The sequence below is a fragment of the Haliotis rufescens genome, unplaced genomic scaffold, assembly GCF_023055435.1.
Source record: "Haliotis rufescens isolate VD_foot unplaced genomic scaffold, xgHalRufe1.0.p SCAF_4, whole genome shotgun sequence".
NCBI lineage: Eukaryota > Metazoa > Mollusca > Gastropoda > Lepetellida > Haliotidae > Haliotis > Haliotis rufescens.
This window is the reverse complement of record NW_025964112.1, coordinates 39,064,385-39,082,390: the sequence shown is the minus strand read 5'-3', so window position 1 is coordinate 39,082,390 and position 18,006 is coordinate 39,064,385. Positions and strand designations below refer to the sequence as shown.

General features: G+C 40.5%; 1 protein-coding gene across 2 annotated transcripts; it reads left to right on the top strand.

The window, feature by feature from the left end:
* The first annotated feature begins 3,164 nt into the window (after positions 1-3,164).
* LOC124134668 (phosphopantothenate--cysteine ligase-like) lies at positions 3,165-17,231 on the top strand. Of its 2 annotated transcripts, none has more exons than XM_046499612.2 (7): positions 3,165-3,412; positions 7,313-7,401; positions 10,041-10,165; positions 12,306-12,520; positions 13,548-13,670; positions 13,948-14,013; positions 15,827-17,231. In XM_046499612.2, the coding sequence occupies exons 1-7, from the start codon at positions 3,275-3,277 to the stop codon at positions 15,995-15,997; spliced, it is 927 nt and encodes a 308-aa protein (XP_046355568.2). In that variant the 5' UTR covers positions 3,165-3,274; the 3' UTR covers positions 15,998-17,231. The 2 variants fall into 2 exon arrangements, with proteins under 2 accessions (XP_046355568.2, XP_046355569.2); XM_046499613.2 differs by having other exon boundaries at positions 3,361-3,412; positions 10,037-10,165.
* The last annotated feature ends 775 nt before the right edge of the window (positions 17,232-18,006 follow it).

Sequence of the window (18,006 nt, the reverse complement as noted above, 5' to 3'; positions counted from 1 at the left end):
CACTCGTGATGTCAGTCACCGGATTGTCTGGCCCAGATTCGATTATTTATAGACCGCCGTCATATAGCTGGAACATTGCTGAGTGCGGCATTTAAACAACAAACAGAAAACCTACCTACCTACCTACTGACTCATGATTTCAATCACCCGATTGACTGGTCCAGACTCGATTTTATACAGCTCCGTCATATAGCTGGAATATTGCCGAGTGCGACGTTAAGCAACAAACAAAAAACAAATACATTGAAATTTGTTGTAAATAGTTATATATATATAGTTATATAGTCTTCCTGCAGCTTGTCTGTCAATATTTGTGACGTAGCAGGGAACTGGGCTCAGAAGGAAATAAGAATGTTACATTAACATACAGATAGCGTTGTTCCCCAGATTGTTGATATGCGCTGGTGCATGGCGACATTATATGCATGTACACCGCGGGATAGCTCTGAGAATCATGACATATCATGACACATGACACACGACACTGTGCAATATGATGCGTATAAGTATTATCGTACAAGTTGGTTACAGGTGGTATATTATTTGGCTTCTGGTATAAATGTAGAATAATTGATACTACTTTAAGGATAATCGAATTAAACGTAAATAGTTAACGCAACTTTGAACAGTATTCCAGTTATCGCACGGCGTTTAAAACATATTGGATGCAGGTCTCAGACGTTTACCACTTCGGTGAAACCCACGAGCACTGGTATGGTGATGGCAAACCTAGAAACATAATCGGGGCGAACCGGGATTCGAACCCACAATCATAGGTTTCTGAGGTCCTCAAGGGACGCAACTCTAGACAGCGAATTGACGAACCTTACTAGCTAGTACATGTACAAGCAGCCACACACACACACACGTGCATGCACGTAGCTATATAAGTGCAATAATCTTGAACGCGACGTTGAAAACCCCATTTCACCTCATGCTCATGATATAGTCGGAATCATACAATGGACTCTCCTTTTGGCATCGAAAGGGTTTTGTCGCTTTTATTTACAGATTCTGGAATAGAATTATTCTTGAAACTCCATCCTATCCCATTCTTATCTCGATCCCGTTTTGTGATATTGCTGCATGCCAGAAACCTATGGTTGTGGGTTCGAATCCCGGTTTGCCCCGATTAAGTTTCTAGGTTTGTCAGCACCATACCCGTGCTCGTGGGTTTCACCGAAGTGGTAAACGTCTGAGACCTGCATCACTTCGGGCTTTCCTCCTACATTAAGCTGACACGCCGCGATGTAACTGGAATACTGTTAAAGGGGGCGTTAAACCCAACTCACTCACTTGTGATATTGCTACAATAAATCACTGACGTACTGTGGTTGAGCAAGTCTCTGGAATGATGAGCCACACTCACAGCTTTTGATAACGTATTCGACATAAAGTTTTTTTATTGTTCTATTGTAAAACTGCAGTCCTCTCGTGTGTATTTAAATAAATATATAGAATATTGTGATATGATTGTCAGAATATAATGTCTACTGTTACTATATGAAGCCGCGGATGTACATCACCATAAAAATAGGATGTTGCCAAACGTTTCCTCACAGGAATATTTAAATAATACAGGTTTGAATATTGCATTCTAGTATTTGTTTAAGAAACCATGTGAAGTATTACGAGAATATACATGTACTTATTCACTCGCGGGGATTTCGGACGTGCGTGCGTGTGTTCGTTCGTAAGGGCGTGCGCGTGCGTAACTTACAAAAATTGGTTGATTTTATGTTCTTACCGGATTGCGTAGATCGATGCTACTAATATCAATCACTGGATTGCCTGATCCAGACTCAATTATTTCCAGACCGCCCTCATGTAGCTGGACTATATCTGAGCGTGGCATAAACAAAAATATACAAACATACTTGTAACTTCTTTTGAAGCATTTAGAAGTTAGAGTAAGGATGGAATTTATGGATGAACAACTTCTTTATTACAATTAAGAGCGACGTTTCGGTGTAGGTTCTAACACCGACACGTCGCGCATGGTTGTAACAAAGTAGTTGTTCATACATAAATTCTTATCCTTACTTAAACATACTTGTAAACGATCAACATGCGCATGATAAAAATTGTTTTGTGGGTTTCTAAGAGTGAGTGAGTGAGTATGGTTTTACGCCGCTTTTAGCAATATTCCAGCAATATCACGGCGGGGGTCACCAGAAATGGGCTTCACACATTGTACCCATGTCAGGAATCGAACCCGGGTCTTCGGCGTGACGAGCGAACGCTTTAACCACTAGGCTACCCGACCGCCCCGGGGTTTCTAAGATCATTCTTAAATTAGATATATGTTAAATCAGATGCTGTGTTATGGAAACTACACATATTCTAGTACAATAAAAATATGTAAAGACGAATGTTTTACTGTAAAACAGGTTGATAGGTATAGGATGTATGCATACAGTGGAATAGATGGATAGACAGTGTGGAGTGAGTGAGTGAGTACGGTTGCACGCCGCTTTTAGCAATATTCCAGCAATATCACGACGGGAGACACCAGAAATGGGCTTCACACATTGTACCCATGTCGGGAATCGAACCCGGGTCTTCGGTCTGACGAGCGAACGCTTTTAAACACTAGGCTACCCGACCGCCCAAAAAAGATTGGAGTGTATATATACACACACAGACACGCACACACGCACACACTCCACCTTCACGTATGGCAAACAAACAACATATGTTTTAATAACGAATAATTAATTCGTTCTTATATGTCTACGTGAACCAACTGTAGTATATTTCATTTCAAACACTGTAACATGTGCAGGGTTGACTGAATCTTTATATGTTGATTCAGTCAACCCTGCACATGGTCAACGACGCTTGTTCTACTGCGCAGGGTCCACTGGTCGTTTATTCATCCATCAATCCATCTCAATATATCTATTTATTTAAAAATAATCATGTCTCAATATTGATAATAACAACAACGAGTTCTTGTTAAAATTTACATTTAGTATTTCATATTGGATAAAACATATTTCTGCATGTACAAGCAATATAATACCTTGTACTCATTGAGATCGTTTATTGGGTAAAACAGCGAATTTTTATTAGAATGCTACATATTAAATTGTGCACAGCTGTTGCAATACCATGTGTATTTAAATCAAGCAATCGTGTTTCGTTGCGCTGTTCGTGTTTTACATATTAACGGTGTCTCTTTGCTACGAGGTTGCGGACTCGCTCGCAGTGTTGTCAGTGGCCATACAGTGTTGAAAGTTTACAGGAACAGGGTTTTTGCAAAAGACGAATCATGAGTGCGGCATCAACAAATCAAGATGATTTCTTCGCACAAACAGCAGTGCCGGAAAGGTTCAATGACAAATACGAGCATATGAGGGAATTTGTATCCAAACACAGTGCGATCGGGAACAGGGTGGTCCTTGTATCAGTGAGTATCAATCCAATGTACTACTTTCACGTGCAGTCCGTATTTCCACATGCGGATTTTGAATTGAAACTAGGCCCTACTGTTTATGTAGAGAATGTTCGTAACTGTTGAAAATAGATCGTTTTGAGTACATGTTCTGTTGACATGTTCTATTAGCAGTGTCATATTTAAAGATGGAACATGGATCTTTCAGCGCATGAACTTTGGATTATATAAAGGGGCATAAATCGCATCTGCGATACTTCGTGGATATATTTGATGAAGCATTCATAAAATCACTTTTCCTTAACATGGTGAAATTTATCCTTTTCACGTGTGTCCATTAAAGTGGAAATTATACATCCATTTTCATCCACGTTTCTTCCATAACAACGCTCACATACACATACATCGCCCACGCCATAGATTGTTCCTCCTTCATAAACAAGCAAATCTTTGTGGTTTTCATTGTGAAGCAGTCATAACATTTATTTCATATCTTTATAACAATAAAGAATATTCAATTACTATGTGTAAGATAGAAAGAGTGCTACTGTAGACAGGAATATTTCTAGACCTGCTGATAAATTCCCAAATTAGAATTAAAAATGTCCCATAAAAAAATATGTCCTATGCCTTATATATACTGAACAACAAAAGTTCCTGTGACATTGAATAAGATTTATGCCAAGTTATGTTTAATACCAAATCTGAAACAATTTCGGTTTGCAACAGATAAAAGACTCCTGTAAGTGTTCAAATGGTTTAATTTGCCATACTGACTTCAGAAAATGTGTGATTTCATAAAAAACATGAAAATGCCAAAATGTCAATTTACAAATCAATAGCGTGTGTGTCCACCTCTGGTTGCGATGCAAGCAACACATCTTCGTCCCATGGAATAGACCAGGCATCGCACAAAGTCCTATTGGATATCTGTCCATATCTGCTGGAGCATGTTTTGAAGTTCCTGGAGTATCTGTGGAACACGTGGTTGACGTAGAAGGCGCTGATCCATCTCATCCCACATGTGCTCGATTGGTGAGAGATCAGGGGAGCGAGCCGGCCAGGGGATGACATTCACGTTGTTGTTTTTAAGAGAATCCTGAACAAGTCGAGCAATATGAGGCAGGGCGTTGTCATGTTGAAAGGTAATGCCTGGGCCATGACGACGCCAAAACGGAAGAACAACAGGGCCGATGATCTCGTCGCGGTAGCGCTGTCCATTGAGATTTCCCTCTACCACTATCAAACGGGTCCTCTGTCTTGCTGTAATCCCACCCCATACCGTAACGCTGCCGCCCCCGAACCGATCTTCTTCCATGACACAATGATTGACGTAACGTTCACCTGGAGGTCGGTACACTCGAATCCGTCCATCGCTGTGGCTGAGGTGAAAACGAGACTCGTCGGTAAATAGAACTTGTCCCAACTAAATGGACGCTGTCTGCACCACTGTAGACGTGCTTGACTGTGGTTTTGTGTCCAAATGGGACGTCTTGCGGGTCTTCTGGCGATAATCCCTGCACATCTGAGGCAATGACGTACGGTTTGTGAAGATATTCGTTGAAGACCAGGGATGCTTCTTGCAGTCACTGTTGCTGGCTGGAATCGATTTCGTAGGTGTGTTGTTCGAATCCAGTTGTCTTGTTGATTATTGGTTACGTGTAGCTTGCCACTCCAAGGATGGTCTGTCGGTCTCTGACTGCATTCGTCTGTTGCCAACGTTGCCATTAACACCAAATGGTGTTTCTGTGGACATTAAAAAAGACAACATCACATTGACTCGATCCTGCTTCAAGTATACAAGTGGCTCACAAACGCTCATTTTTGGACAGGCGTGGCATTTCGTAATGTTGAATAATTGCGTAATTTTGTTGTTTTTCTGAGTGGTTGTTGTCAGCACGATGCTAAACAATGCATATGGAATCCCATAAATCGGTATGTTTTCATACCCATTCTTGGGTAGTGAAATGCATGGGGCTTGCATAAAAGTAAACTTTTGCATGGAATGCATGCTTTTCTGTAACAGTTGCGTTTTTTGTGACTTGATGCCATACATGTACTACAATATTGAAATCCAAACTTGTTTGAAAAATACACTAAAATACTGGTGTCACAGGAACTTTTGTTGTTGAGTATATATGGATGACGTTACATAATGGACAACATTATTTTTGAGAGGGAAGTGTCTAGTAAGTTGTTCCCCATATATGTAGCGGGGCTATGTAGATAAACGCAGTGGCTGAATGATCTCATCCAAAAGTGGGAGAGATATGACAATCGGTATCAGGAGAAAAGGTACAGATAATCGACACGGAGATAGGCGAATATGCAGGAAATACCAAACTTATCCACCTGTTCGTAAAATGGTCTTGTCCGACATTTCCGAGGTCGGATTCTATTCAGGGAGTCATCATTATTAAAATTTGGTAGTATATTTTTAAAGCTTCTACATTTCATCAACATCCTTAAAGAGGCTGTACATAATGTTGATACCAGTATCTCATATGAGAAATAAACGACCCATGGTCATTGTTTATCGTACTGTAAAACACTGCAGGGAGAATAAACCACTCAGGGCTGCTATATATAGATTAACCTGTTTGTCATTGATTACAAGACCAATAAATTGAAAGAGATTTTAATGCTTAGTTATATATTTTTTCATTGCAGTATCAAAATACAATGCCAAAACACCTCTGAATTAAGGAACACAAGAACTTTTTTAAAAATCGCAATTTTGAACAAAATAACAATTTTCATCCCAAATTTGCATGCCAGAAGCACTTAGTTTAGTTTTCTGGATAAATCCCCGGTAGGACAAGAGGGGATACACAAAACCAGGATACTTCATCGTTTGGCTAGTCATCTTGTACAAACCATTTTCAAGTCAACTGGCCGGCATAAGCAGACATCATAATTATCATTTTGATCAAGGCGTCACAATGGACACACTCTTGTTTCCATGCATGTTTTAACATTAATCAACTTGTCACATAAACATATCATACTGCAAAAAAATATGTTATGCCAGTGGTAGAAACTAACAGTTTTAGTCCACTAGTCCTTATAATGATAACATATAGGTAACCCCTTAAAAAGGTCAAATTTCTAATAGTCCTTATGATACCTTAACTATGAGGCAGTTTGGCAAGGACTACAGGACTAGTGCCAATTTCTAACACTGTATGCTTATGATACTATGATTACTCTGTCACATGTCTCACCAGAGGGATATGTTATAAGTTACATATCTCTTACCTTTGCTTTTTACTTAATTTCTTGTTTCACATGTGCTGCCTGTCTAAAACTCACCCATCCACTCACTCACCCATCCACTCACTCTCCACAGGCCACTATGCTTGTTGTAATAGGCCTCTAACAGGATAAGCTGGTCAGGCTCGCTTACTTGGTTGATGCATGTCATTGTATCCCAACTGCATGTCAGTCACTGGAATGTCTGGTCCAGACTGGATTATTTACAGTCCACCGTCATATAGCTGGAATATTGCTGAGTGTGGCGTTAAACAAAAAACAAACAAACACTCTCCCACCCATCCACTCACTCACTCTTCCACCCATCCACTCACCCACTCTCCCATCCATCCACTCTCCCATCCATCCACTCACCCAGTCACTCTCACTCTCCCAGTCACTCACTCTCCCACACACTCACCCAGTCACTCACTCACTCTCTCACTCACTCTCCCGCCCATCAACTCACCCACTCTCCCATCCATCCACTCACCCACTCTCTCACTCACTCACCCAGTCACTCTCACTCTCCCACTCACTCACCCTCCCATCCACTCACTCACTCACTCTTCCACCTTCCACCCAGACCTACACACTCTCTTACTCCCTCCCAAACAATCCACCCACCATCTTGTGGAATTTATCCCTTTTTCATTTATCTAGTCAGGAGGAACCACAGTGCCCCTTGAGAGCAGAACAGTCCGCTTCATCGACAACTTCAGTATCGGCACCAGGGGCTCTGCATCCGCTGAGTATCCTTTGCTTCACAGTGTCAGACATTAAAGGAGGTCACTGTGGATCAATGCCACTTTTGCCTTTTGTATTGTAGGTGTCTTCCTATCTTATAGACCCGTGAAGATTCCGGGGTAGAAAAGGTCTTCAGCAACCCAGGTGACTATGCTTGTCGTAAAAGGCGACTAACGGGATCAGGTGGTCAGGCTCGCTGACTTGGTTGATGCATGTCTTCGATCCCAATTGCGTGGATCAATACTCATGATATTAATCACTGGATTGTCTGGTCCAGACTCGATTATTTACAGACCGCCATCATATAGCTGGAATATTGCTGAGTGCGGCATTAAGCAAGCAACCAACCAACCAACCAACCAATCCTATCTTATGGTAACCTTGTGAGAGTTACTACTTTCAAGGGAGACCTGCGCAGAGGTTTTACATTTAAATTGTAAGACCTAGGTGATAGGTTGTTCAATTTAACATGTCATGACTTCAGTTGTATGCATAAAGCACAGGATCTTTCTCGCACACTTTGATCAAATTCCTTTTATTCCATTGTATTGTTTCACCATAAGGTTACCCAATGTTCTCTTATATTTTCTGGAATGTCTTGCATGAAGACTATTGATAAGGAGGATAAAACACTCTTCCTCGGTTTTCGTTGAAAATGTAAAACTGTGAATCTTGTTTTATCCATGACATGAAGACCCGGGTTAGAATTGGTTTGGGAATTTGGTCAGCAATCCATGCTTGTCTTGGAGGTGACTAACAGAACAACGTGGTCAGACACGCTGACTTGGTTGATGCATGTCATCGTATCCCAATTGCATAGATGGCTGCTCATGATGTCAGTCACTGGATTGTCTGGTCCAGACTTGATTATTTATAAACCACTGTTTTATAGCAGGAATATTGGTGAGTGCGGCATTAAAGTACAAACTAACAAACACTGTGGATCCAGAAGGGGAGGGAGGTGCAGGGGGCATGCTTCATCATATGTACATGTCACTTCTTGATGGGGGGGGCGGTCGGGGAGCCTAGTGGTTATGGCGTTTGCTCGTCATTGAAAATGCCAAGGCGTCAAACTCCAGGAACCTGTTTTAACCTCCACTAAGGGGAATCCCCTTACTGGAGGAATTTTTTTGTATGGGGAACGATTTTGCATTTCTGGTGTTTTCCACTATTTCCGATTTTCAAATTTTATTTTGGACAAGCATTTGTGATAAAGTATGCCCTAACGTATTAAAATCTGCCAAGTTGCTGTGTTGGCTCTTCTTGCCCTATGAGAGAAGGTCTTGCAAGAAACTCACCTAGGCTTCTGCTCCAGGTTATTTGAAAAAAATCTGTAGTCACTTGTCTTTACTGGTTAGGATTGCAGCAATACATCACAGTACAATATGTGTGATGACATCTGGCTCACTGTAGATATAGTTCATATCACAGTGACACTATTGTAACGATGTAATGGCAGTGTGGCAGACCACCTTGACATACTGTTGTTATGTCCTCAAGATTTTCGATGCTGAGGAATCAAAATCAAGAAAAGTTGCTGTTGTTATCCTGAATCGTCATAACAGAAACAAACGTAAAAAATTGCATGGAAAGAATTAAAATTGTGGCAGTAAAATTTGTACAGAGATTAAGAGTTTGTTTGTTTGTTGTTTAATGCAGGACTTAGTAATATTCCAACTATATGACGATGGTCTGTAAATAATCAAGACCAGGCAATTCAGTGATTGACATCATGAGCATCAATCTACGAGATCGAGATTGAGATACAATGACATGTATCAACTAAGTCAGAGAGTCTGACACCCCATTCCCGTTAGTCGCCTCTTAAGACAAGCATACTCGCCATTAAGACGAGCATGGACCAGTACTAACCCTGATCTTTACGGTGCGAAGGTTGAAGAAATTGCAGTCAGTAAGACTGGCATTCAACAGTTTGTGAATCTGTTAAACTATGTCTGTATCAAGAGTATAATTGACATCAAGCAGTTAAGTATTTTTTATGTACACTCACGGTTCATTATTTGATAGACAAATTTTATGTTTATTAAGAATTAGCAACTCCCATTAAGGATAAATGTTGGAAGAGGATGTGGTATTGCTTGTTGCATTTGGCCCTGTAGATTGTGTATGTTTGGAGCAATTTCAGATGAGTACCACTTTCTATTGGCATGCCCATGTTGCACTGCCTTGATCATTTTCACCAGTCTCTGGGAACTCGGTGTGATAGCAGTAAAACCTTCTGGTTGACTGGTTGTGGTGTGTCATTTCTATAACAAGAGTATATCTCCCTGATATAGCTAAAATGTTTGGGCCTACAGTTTTTAAATGTGCTGGCCCTTAAGGCTCTCAGTTTCCTCTGCTGAGTTTCAGACACTGCTTTTGATCAAATGATATTTCTAAGTTTTATTGATATAACCCTAACATGAGTAAGTTCAATATGTCATTATCTTGTAACATGATAAAAATGGTAATGAAGTGTTAATGAGAGAAGATTAACTACCCATCTGTCACCTGCTGAATTGATGTACATGGGCCTATGGCCTTCATACCGAGTATAGATATCCTTGCAGTGACAGTGAGAGACCATATATAGGTTTTTTGCATAGTCTGATTGATTGTTTGAGTGTCCTTGACCTGGAGCCAGATATTTCCTGCAGCAAGGGTATGCAGTTATATTTCTGCACCGACTGAGGTCGCTGGAGCCGTACTCTCGCCATGTCCAGCGCCACATGATGGATATGCTGGAGGCCAAGGGAGATTCAGTAACTGGTATTCTCACCTATGAACAAGTCTCACCATCAGACCCAGACAAATTCTGTGATTCTGCAATCGCAGAAATATTTGCAGAAAATGTAACTTATCACAAAATTGTAGAAAAATTGTGGAATTTGCCCTTTGTCAATCAATACACTAATTTTCATTATTTTTAATCCTTTCTATCCAAAGCTTTTGGTATTTTTACCACAGAATTCGTCTGGGATTGAGCCATGTATGATAGAACAGGTTCCCATACCTATGTATCTTGTCTAAGAGACAAATACAATGGGGAATTGGTTTTTAGATGGTTTCAAACAAACTTATAGTCATTCCACCTCGATCTATTTCATTCGGAAAATATATCGTAAATATCTAGATAATCGCGTCTTACTTCATTAATTCTCTTGCAGTTGGTATGTTCCAAATGTAATGCCAAAAGTTTGAGATTCTAGCAGGAAACACAAGAAATGTCCCTAACATGTGAGAAGGGTACATTGAAAATAATAGCATGGGTCTAATTGAATCAGAATCTGACATTTATGTGTAAGATATTGTTGGATGAATGACTGAAGTGTGTTAGGAAATGTAAGCCGTTGAGCTATGGTCAAATCTTGATGACCTGGCCGATCTTGGCCAGACTGGATTGGGGCTCACACTGTCAGCAACTGGTCTATCTGGTCCATGCTTGATTACTTGGTTCACACCTGTGATTTTGCTGATAAAAATAAGATTCAGCCATTTACACCAATGACACAATTTCCTTGAAAGCAGTGACAGTTTCCCTGTACATAGTTTCCAACTCAGTTTAGAACAGCCCCTAGCAGCCTTTGCTTGTCTATGAGGTGATCACCAGTAAATGGATCGTGTAGTCAAGCTCTGTGACTTGGTTGTTTGCGTGTCATCATACCCCGACAGCATTGTACCTTGCTTGTACTATTAATCACTGGATTGTCTGGTCCAGACTTGAATATTTTGACCAGACAATCCAGTGATCGATATTGTGAGCAGCTATACTCACCATCAGGGTAGAATGACACACAGTTTAACCTAGCCTGACCCTGGAACATTTGGTCATCTCTTAATACGACTAGCATAGGTTGCCTGGGAACTATTCTAACCAGGAATCCTCACAGAGAATTCCATGAACAGGTTCGCGGGGGTAGCCTATTGCTTAAAGTGTTTGCTCATCACACAGAAGGCCCGGGTTTGAAGCCAATATTTGGTGTCCCCTGCTGTGATATTGCTAAAAGCCGCATAAAACTATACTCACTCACTCTCGTTTGAAGTTCCTGTGTTAGCAACAACCGCATATGATCGAAGGGAGATAACTCTAGATACTGGAAGTGATGACGAAGGTAAAAGCTTGTCAGGGAGTTATAGAGAATTCTAATGTTGCTATGTAACTGGTAAGAAATGGTATGTGCTCGATTATTTGGTACATGTTGCTGGGATATCTGGTCAGGTTGTGAGGATGTCACGATTATATTGTAGAGATGGCAGTTTGAGTCTAGATCTTGAATAAACAAGTCGTATTGTGCTAGCTGTTTTCAGTATATTAATTTCAAATGTAATCTTTATAACAGTCTATATAAATATGTTAATTTGAACAAGTTAATACTTAAAGTCACAACAGTGATTGCTGATTTGAAAGCACAGTTATATTGTATGAAGCCACATGGTTAAAGCATTCACTTGTCACACTGAAGGCCCTTATTCAATTTCCCACATGTTAATAATGTGTGAAACCCATTTCTGGAGTTCTGCCTTGATGTTGCTGGAATATTGCTGAAAGAGGCGAAAAAACTCACTCACTCAAACACCCCCCCCCCACCCCAAATCCACTCACTCAAACACACACACACCCACACACACCCCCCATACACTCACTCTCCCACCCATCCACTCACTCTCCCACCCATCCCCTCACTCACCCACCCATCCACTCACTCTCCCACCCATCCACTCACTCTCCCACCCATCCACTCACTCTCCCACCCATCCACTCACTCTCCCACCCATCCACTCACTCTCCCACCCATCCACTCACTCACCCACCCATCCACTAACTCTTCCACCCATCCACTAACTCTTCCACCCATCCACTCACTCAAATAATGTCCATAATGAGATGTTTTGTCCCTGAAACGTTCAGTGAAGCGTGAACACACATCATCCCTGAAGTCAGTCCTCCAGGAGTATGAGAGTGTGAAGGAGAAGGACCTGTTGTTGAGCATAGACTTCACATCCCTGGCTGAGTACCTGCATCTCCTCCGGGCCTCCGCACAGATTCTCAACACCATCAACAAGAAAGCCCTTCTCTACCTTGCTGCCGCCGTGTCGGACTTCTACATTCCCAAACATGAAATGGTACAAAGCTCTTGACATTGTAACTTAACTAAAAACCCATCTTTATGAAACTGTTTTCTTCCAAAATGTTGTGAGATGACAGCGATCCATGATTACTAGAATTGACAGTGTAAACCTATTCTGTACATCATCGCTTTTGGGTATATGTTGTATATATTGCAGTTGCACACATGATGGAAACTAATTGCTATATAAAATACCCATGAAGATCCGGGGTAGAATAGGTCTTCAGCAACCCATGCTTGCCGTAAAATATGACTATGCTTGTCGTAAAAGGCAACCAAAGGGAATGGGTGGTCAGGCTTGCTGACTTGGTTGATGCATGTCATCGAACCCACATGGCGAAGATCGATGCTCATGATAACAATCACTGGATTGTCTGGTCCAGACTCTTACTTACAGACCGCCGTCGTGTAGCTGGAATATTGCTGAGTGTGGCTTTAAACAATAAACCAACTGACCAATGCTATATAAAATTATTTTTTGTCATTATTAAAACTTAATTCACAATATCTATAGAGATGTACTGATTTTATGAAACGAATGTCCGAATTCTGGTATTTCCTGAGCAAGAGCAAGGGTAATACATAAATTCTTGCACGAGCTTCGAAAAATCTATATGCTACACATTCAAGTGTAATAATTTCTTCAAATCCCATTATTTCTTAATCCTTTTGAGCTTCCCTCTACAAAAATGCACTGACCACCTGTGAAGTCATTCCGACCTTATGTCACAATATGAATCGATTGACGTCTGGATGACATTAACAGTACACTGGAGCGTGTGAAGTGTTATTGGCACCAGTACACATCCAATTTTATGAACTCTGTTATTTCTAACCCTATGGGTAATAAAATTATTTGTGGGACGTTTAGGGCTTTTCATATGTAGTCTCCCGATTAGGATTTGGGGGTGAAGTTTGGTCCCATGTGACCTATGCTATGTCAGACCTACAGATCGTATGTTGTACATTGAGAACACAGTATAGTTATCTCCTAATTAAAGTGAGAGACTTTCCTTTGCCAGCCTGAACACAAGATCCAGTCGTCCACAGACAAACCACTGCAACTCTCCCTGCAGCTTGTGCCCAAGATGCTGAAACCTCTCGTCCATGAGTGGGCACCAAATGCCTTTGTTGTTTCTTTCAAGGTACAAAAGAACAAATACATGCTCACTAAAATACTTCCATCGCAAGGAATGGCCTGTACATTTTTAGTGCTTGGTCTTGAAAGTTTGAACAAATATTTAAACTGACTGTTGATGAGATGCTTTGTATTCATATAAGAACTTTTGAAAAGTTAATATTTATCATCACTATTGAAACAAGTGGGATTTAGGAGAACTTTTTCCAACCTCATCTATTCAAATATATGCCATATTTCTTATTTTATTGCACTATGCTCGTAATATATGTGTGACCTTTCAGCTTGAAACGGACAGAAATTTGCTGTCAAAAAAGGCATACGCAGCTCTAGAAAAATACCAGCATCAGGTAAGTGTTAAAATGAATACCTCATTCAGAAAACTGCATACCGACTCCGAACCAACCAGTCGTTGTTTTAATGTGTCAATGCTGAGCAACAGGCAGAGAAACAAAACATCTTTTGGTGTGACGCACATGGGGATCGAACCACTGACTTTACACTCTCCAGGCAGATGCTCTATCCACTAGACCACATAGGTGGTCAGAAGTGTATTGGACTATAGGCATAATAAAATATTTGCTGAGACCATAATGTTCCTTTGTCTCTTGTGATATATTTAGGTAACAGAGTTTGAACCAACCAGGGTTCAGTTAATGTCAAATTAACAATACTGTATTCACCGTACTGAGCCCCTTAGCCAACTTCTAGACCAATCTGTAAGTAATATTTATAAGTGTCCCCAACTATGACCGAACATTTTAATGACGCTCCATATTTTCTTGTGTATACAATACAGCTATTTTTTTTACAGAAAAAGCACCTCTGAAGGAATATATAATTGCCTAGTATTCCTCAGGCAAAGGATTTAACTGACTGTCCAGTGTCAACCCTTCACGAACTAGGCTGGAATTTCCGTGCTCTATCATAGCACCACCAGTGGCTATTATGAGTTATGTCCCTCCTATTGACCAATGAGATTCCACCCTTCATATCACTTGCATTTGCTTCAAACAAAACAATCTGATCAGTAATTAAAATTTTTTTTGTGATAAAACGGGTTATTTCACAAAGTTTATGAAATCACGTGAGAACCTTGATTAAAAATATGAACAGCTTTGGAAAATATCTGTTGACTTCGAGTTGGCAGTACACATGCTTTGCAAATCCTGCAATCGACTAAAATCTGCATGGCAGTTCATGAACCAGATGTTGATTTCATTACACAATTTTGATTGGACTTTACATGAGACTTGTCAGTCAAGCCAAAATATAACTCCATAATTCCAGCCTAGTTCGGCAAGGGTGAAAACTGGACTTTTATAGTCAGTTAACTCCCTTGCCTCTGGAAGATGAGTAATTGTTATGGAAAAATATTTTAATTTCATTGATGTTTGAACTAAATTTCTACAGTACCACTCAATCTCTAAAAACAAATTTAACTCATTGTTAATTGATCTTCAGCCATCCATGCTTGTCATAAGAGGCGGCAAACAGAATCGGGTGGTCAGGCTCGCCGAGTTGGTTGATGAATGTCATCATTTCCCAACTGTTAAACAACCAGTTTACGCAGATACTCTCGCATTTCACTGTTGGTTATAAATAGCATAACATTCACAGTGCGCCCACAAGCCTACATTCTTCCCTTCAATACCCCATCTTTGGTCTCTGAAATTTATAAACAAGACTTTCAGAGCTGTTTGTTTGTTGTTTAACCCCACACTCAGCAATATTCCAGCTATATGACGGCGGTCTGTAAATAATCGAGTCTGGACCAGACAATCCAGTGATTGACATCATGAGCATCGATCTACGCATATGGGATACAATGACATGCATCAACCAAGTCAGTGAGCCTGACCACCCGATCCCGTTAGTCGCCTCTTACGACAAGCATAGTCGCCTTTTATGGCAAGCATGGGCTGCTGAAGACCTATTCTAACCCGGATATTTCAGAGTTGTGATTCGGTTCGGGGTGTATCAATTTATGAAATAAAATCTCTGTATCATATCCGCTCCTATAGATCGGGATACGTATCTATCGCAACCCCACTGTGATGTTATAGAGTGTTTCATGGTTCACTACCAATAACCCATGTTTGACAGCTAACTTTAGTAGGGTGTACAAGATCACATCAATGAGTAATGGAATTTCATTTTCAGGTGGTGATAGCAAACCTTCTTGACACAAGGAAGTACGAAGTTGTACTTGTAACCAAGCAAACAGAAAAGCCAATCTTACTTTCAAAAGAAGATTCGGACAAGGGATTAGAGATCGAAGAAGAAATTGTGAAGCAACTTATTGTTCGGCATAAACATTTCATTGAGAGTTGATGAAATGTTGACGGTTTAAGATGAACCTGGTGAAGGGAGCACATGGCCAGCTTGACTTTGTAGAGCCTTCGTCATGCAAGTGTACTCAGGATTATTCACAGCCACACACTTCCAGCTTAAGCTTATCATGTATATAGTGGGAAGTCGGGGGCGTCTTAATTCACAGATGTACAATTATCGACCAAGCACATTGCAGCACTCATTGTTTTTACAGTTTCACATAACTAACTCGAAGGCCATAGAGATAAAATGGGATGGATATAGGCTGCTAGGACTGAGAAGCAGATGAGTAAGTGAATCTGGTTTAACGCCGCTTTTAACAGTATTAGTTATATCGCTGCGCGTCAGCTTAATGCAGGAGGAAAGCCCAAGTGATGCGGGTATGGTGCTGACAAGCCTAGAAACATAATCGGGGCGAACCTGGATTCGAACCCACAATCATAGGTTTCTGGCATGCACAAGGGACGCAACTCTGCACAGCGTATCGCAGCACCCGTGCCCCGAGAAGCGGATGAGAATGGAATGGGGTGGATTATTTTGTTTAGTATACCTATATATATAAAGAAATGAGTGAATGTCTCTATGATGTAGTTTTATATAATTCTGGGATGCAGCTTGAACTCTAACCGTTAATGATATGAGGACAGTCCCAACAAATCCTGAAATTTTACTAGCATTCGGATACCCTTGACATTAGACAAACTGACAAGGGCTAATAAGCTAGTGCACATTTGTGTCCCTAGTTTACTGTGTAAATACAGGTCAAGATTGTTGCCTAATAATCCATGCTTATTATATCCGTCTAATGAATTGATAATGTGTCATTATACCCCGACAGTGAGAATAATTGTTCATGCAGTCAACCACTTATTTGCGACCTGTGACGGCCATGACACAGCTGGAAGATTGCGGATTGCTGCGTAATTCATCATTCAGCTCATCTTTCCACAATCATAGTGCTACAATTGCCTTAGGTTTATTTGTGGGAGTTGAGATCATCTCAGCATAATCGCGCTTTACGGAACACAAGATTTGTAGTCTTCGCGTATCACCTACAGCTCTCAACTCCTGCTGCAACACAATGTGGACCTGATGATCACTTCACCAGCAAATGTTTGTTTGTTTTAACGCCGCACTCAGCAATAATCTAGCTATATGACAGCGGTCTGTAAATAATTGAGTCTGGACCAGACAATCCAGTGATTGACATCATCGTTCCTATCAATTGGGATACGATGACATGCATCAACCAAGTTAGTGAGTTTGACCACCCGATCCCATTAGTCACCTAATACAAGCATAGTAGCCTTTTACAGCAAGCATGAGTTGCTGAAGACCTATTCTACCCCAGATCTTCACAGGTCATCAGCAAATGCATGACATTCTTATACTTGGCAGCAGACTAGATTGTTCAATAGTGGATTCATGAAACACCTTAAGAAATGATTCTAAGGTCATCAAGTCAACTTAGTTTTGATTTACTTGATCATAGAAACTTTCAAGTGTGTTTTAAGGATGTTTGCTTGTATGAATTCCTCTCTTTTTTCTTAGATAATCATGAAATCTAATTGATAAATGGTCTGATTGGCTTATCGGTAAAAGCAGAGCAGGTGGCAACGTATTCACATTTATTTTTGTTGAAAGCGATGAGCAAGTTAAGCAATATCTTGTCAAGAAATGAATCAACAAGTTAATGAATTCTCATATGAATATACACCTTGAGTTAGAGGATCTCACTTTTATTCTATGATTTTCTGCTTTGAGCTTCTCAGTCATGCACTTTGGCTGATGCACTTTCACCTCTTCAGTCCAGAGGTCGTCGTATGCGTTCCTTTTATATAGCACACCGTGTGCATCCATTGCCCTTCGTGTAGAACATATTCTATTGATGTAGGATGTCAGTGGTAAATATGGGTCTTGTTTTACATATATGTAATCAGCATACATTCATTTTGTTAAATAGTTTGTTATCTATAAATTCAATAAAATTGTTATATATAATATTTGAT

Bases quoted from the DNA above. Each gene is read 5' to 3' on its own strand.
- LOC124134668 (XM_046499612.2), top strand. From the start codon at position 3,275: ATGAGTGCGGCATCAACAAATCAAGATGATTTCTTCGCACAAACAGCA. The intron at 10,166-12,305 runs GTATTCTCACCT...TGAAACGTTCAG, and splicing joins CAAGGGAGATTCAGTAACTG to TGAAGCGTGAACACACATCA. The intron at 14,014-15,826 runs GTAAGTGTTAAA...TTTCATTTTCAG, and splicing joins TAGAAAAATACCAGCATCAG to GTGGTGATAGCAAACCTTCT.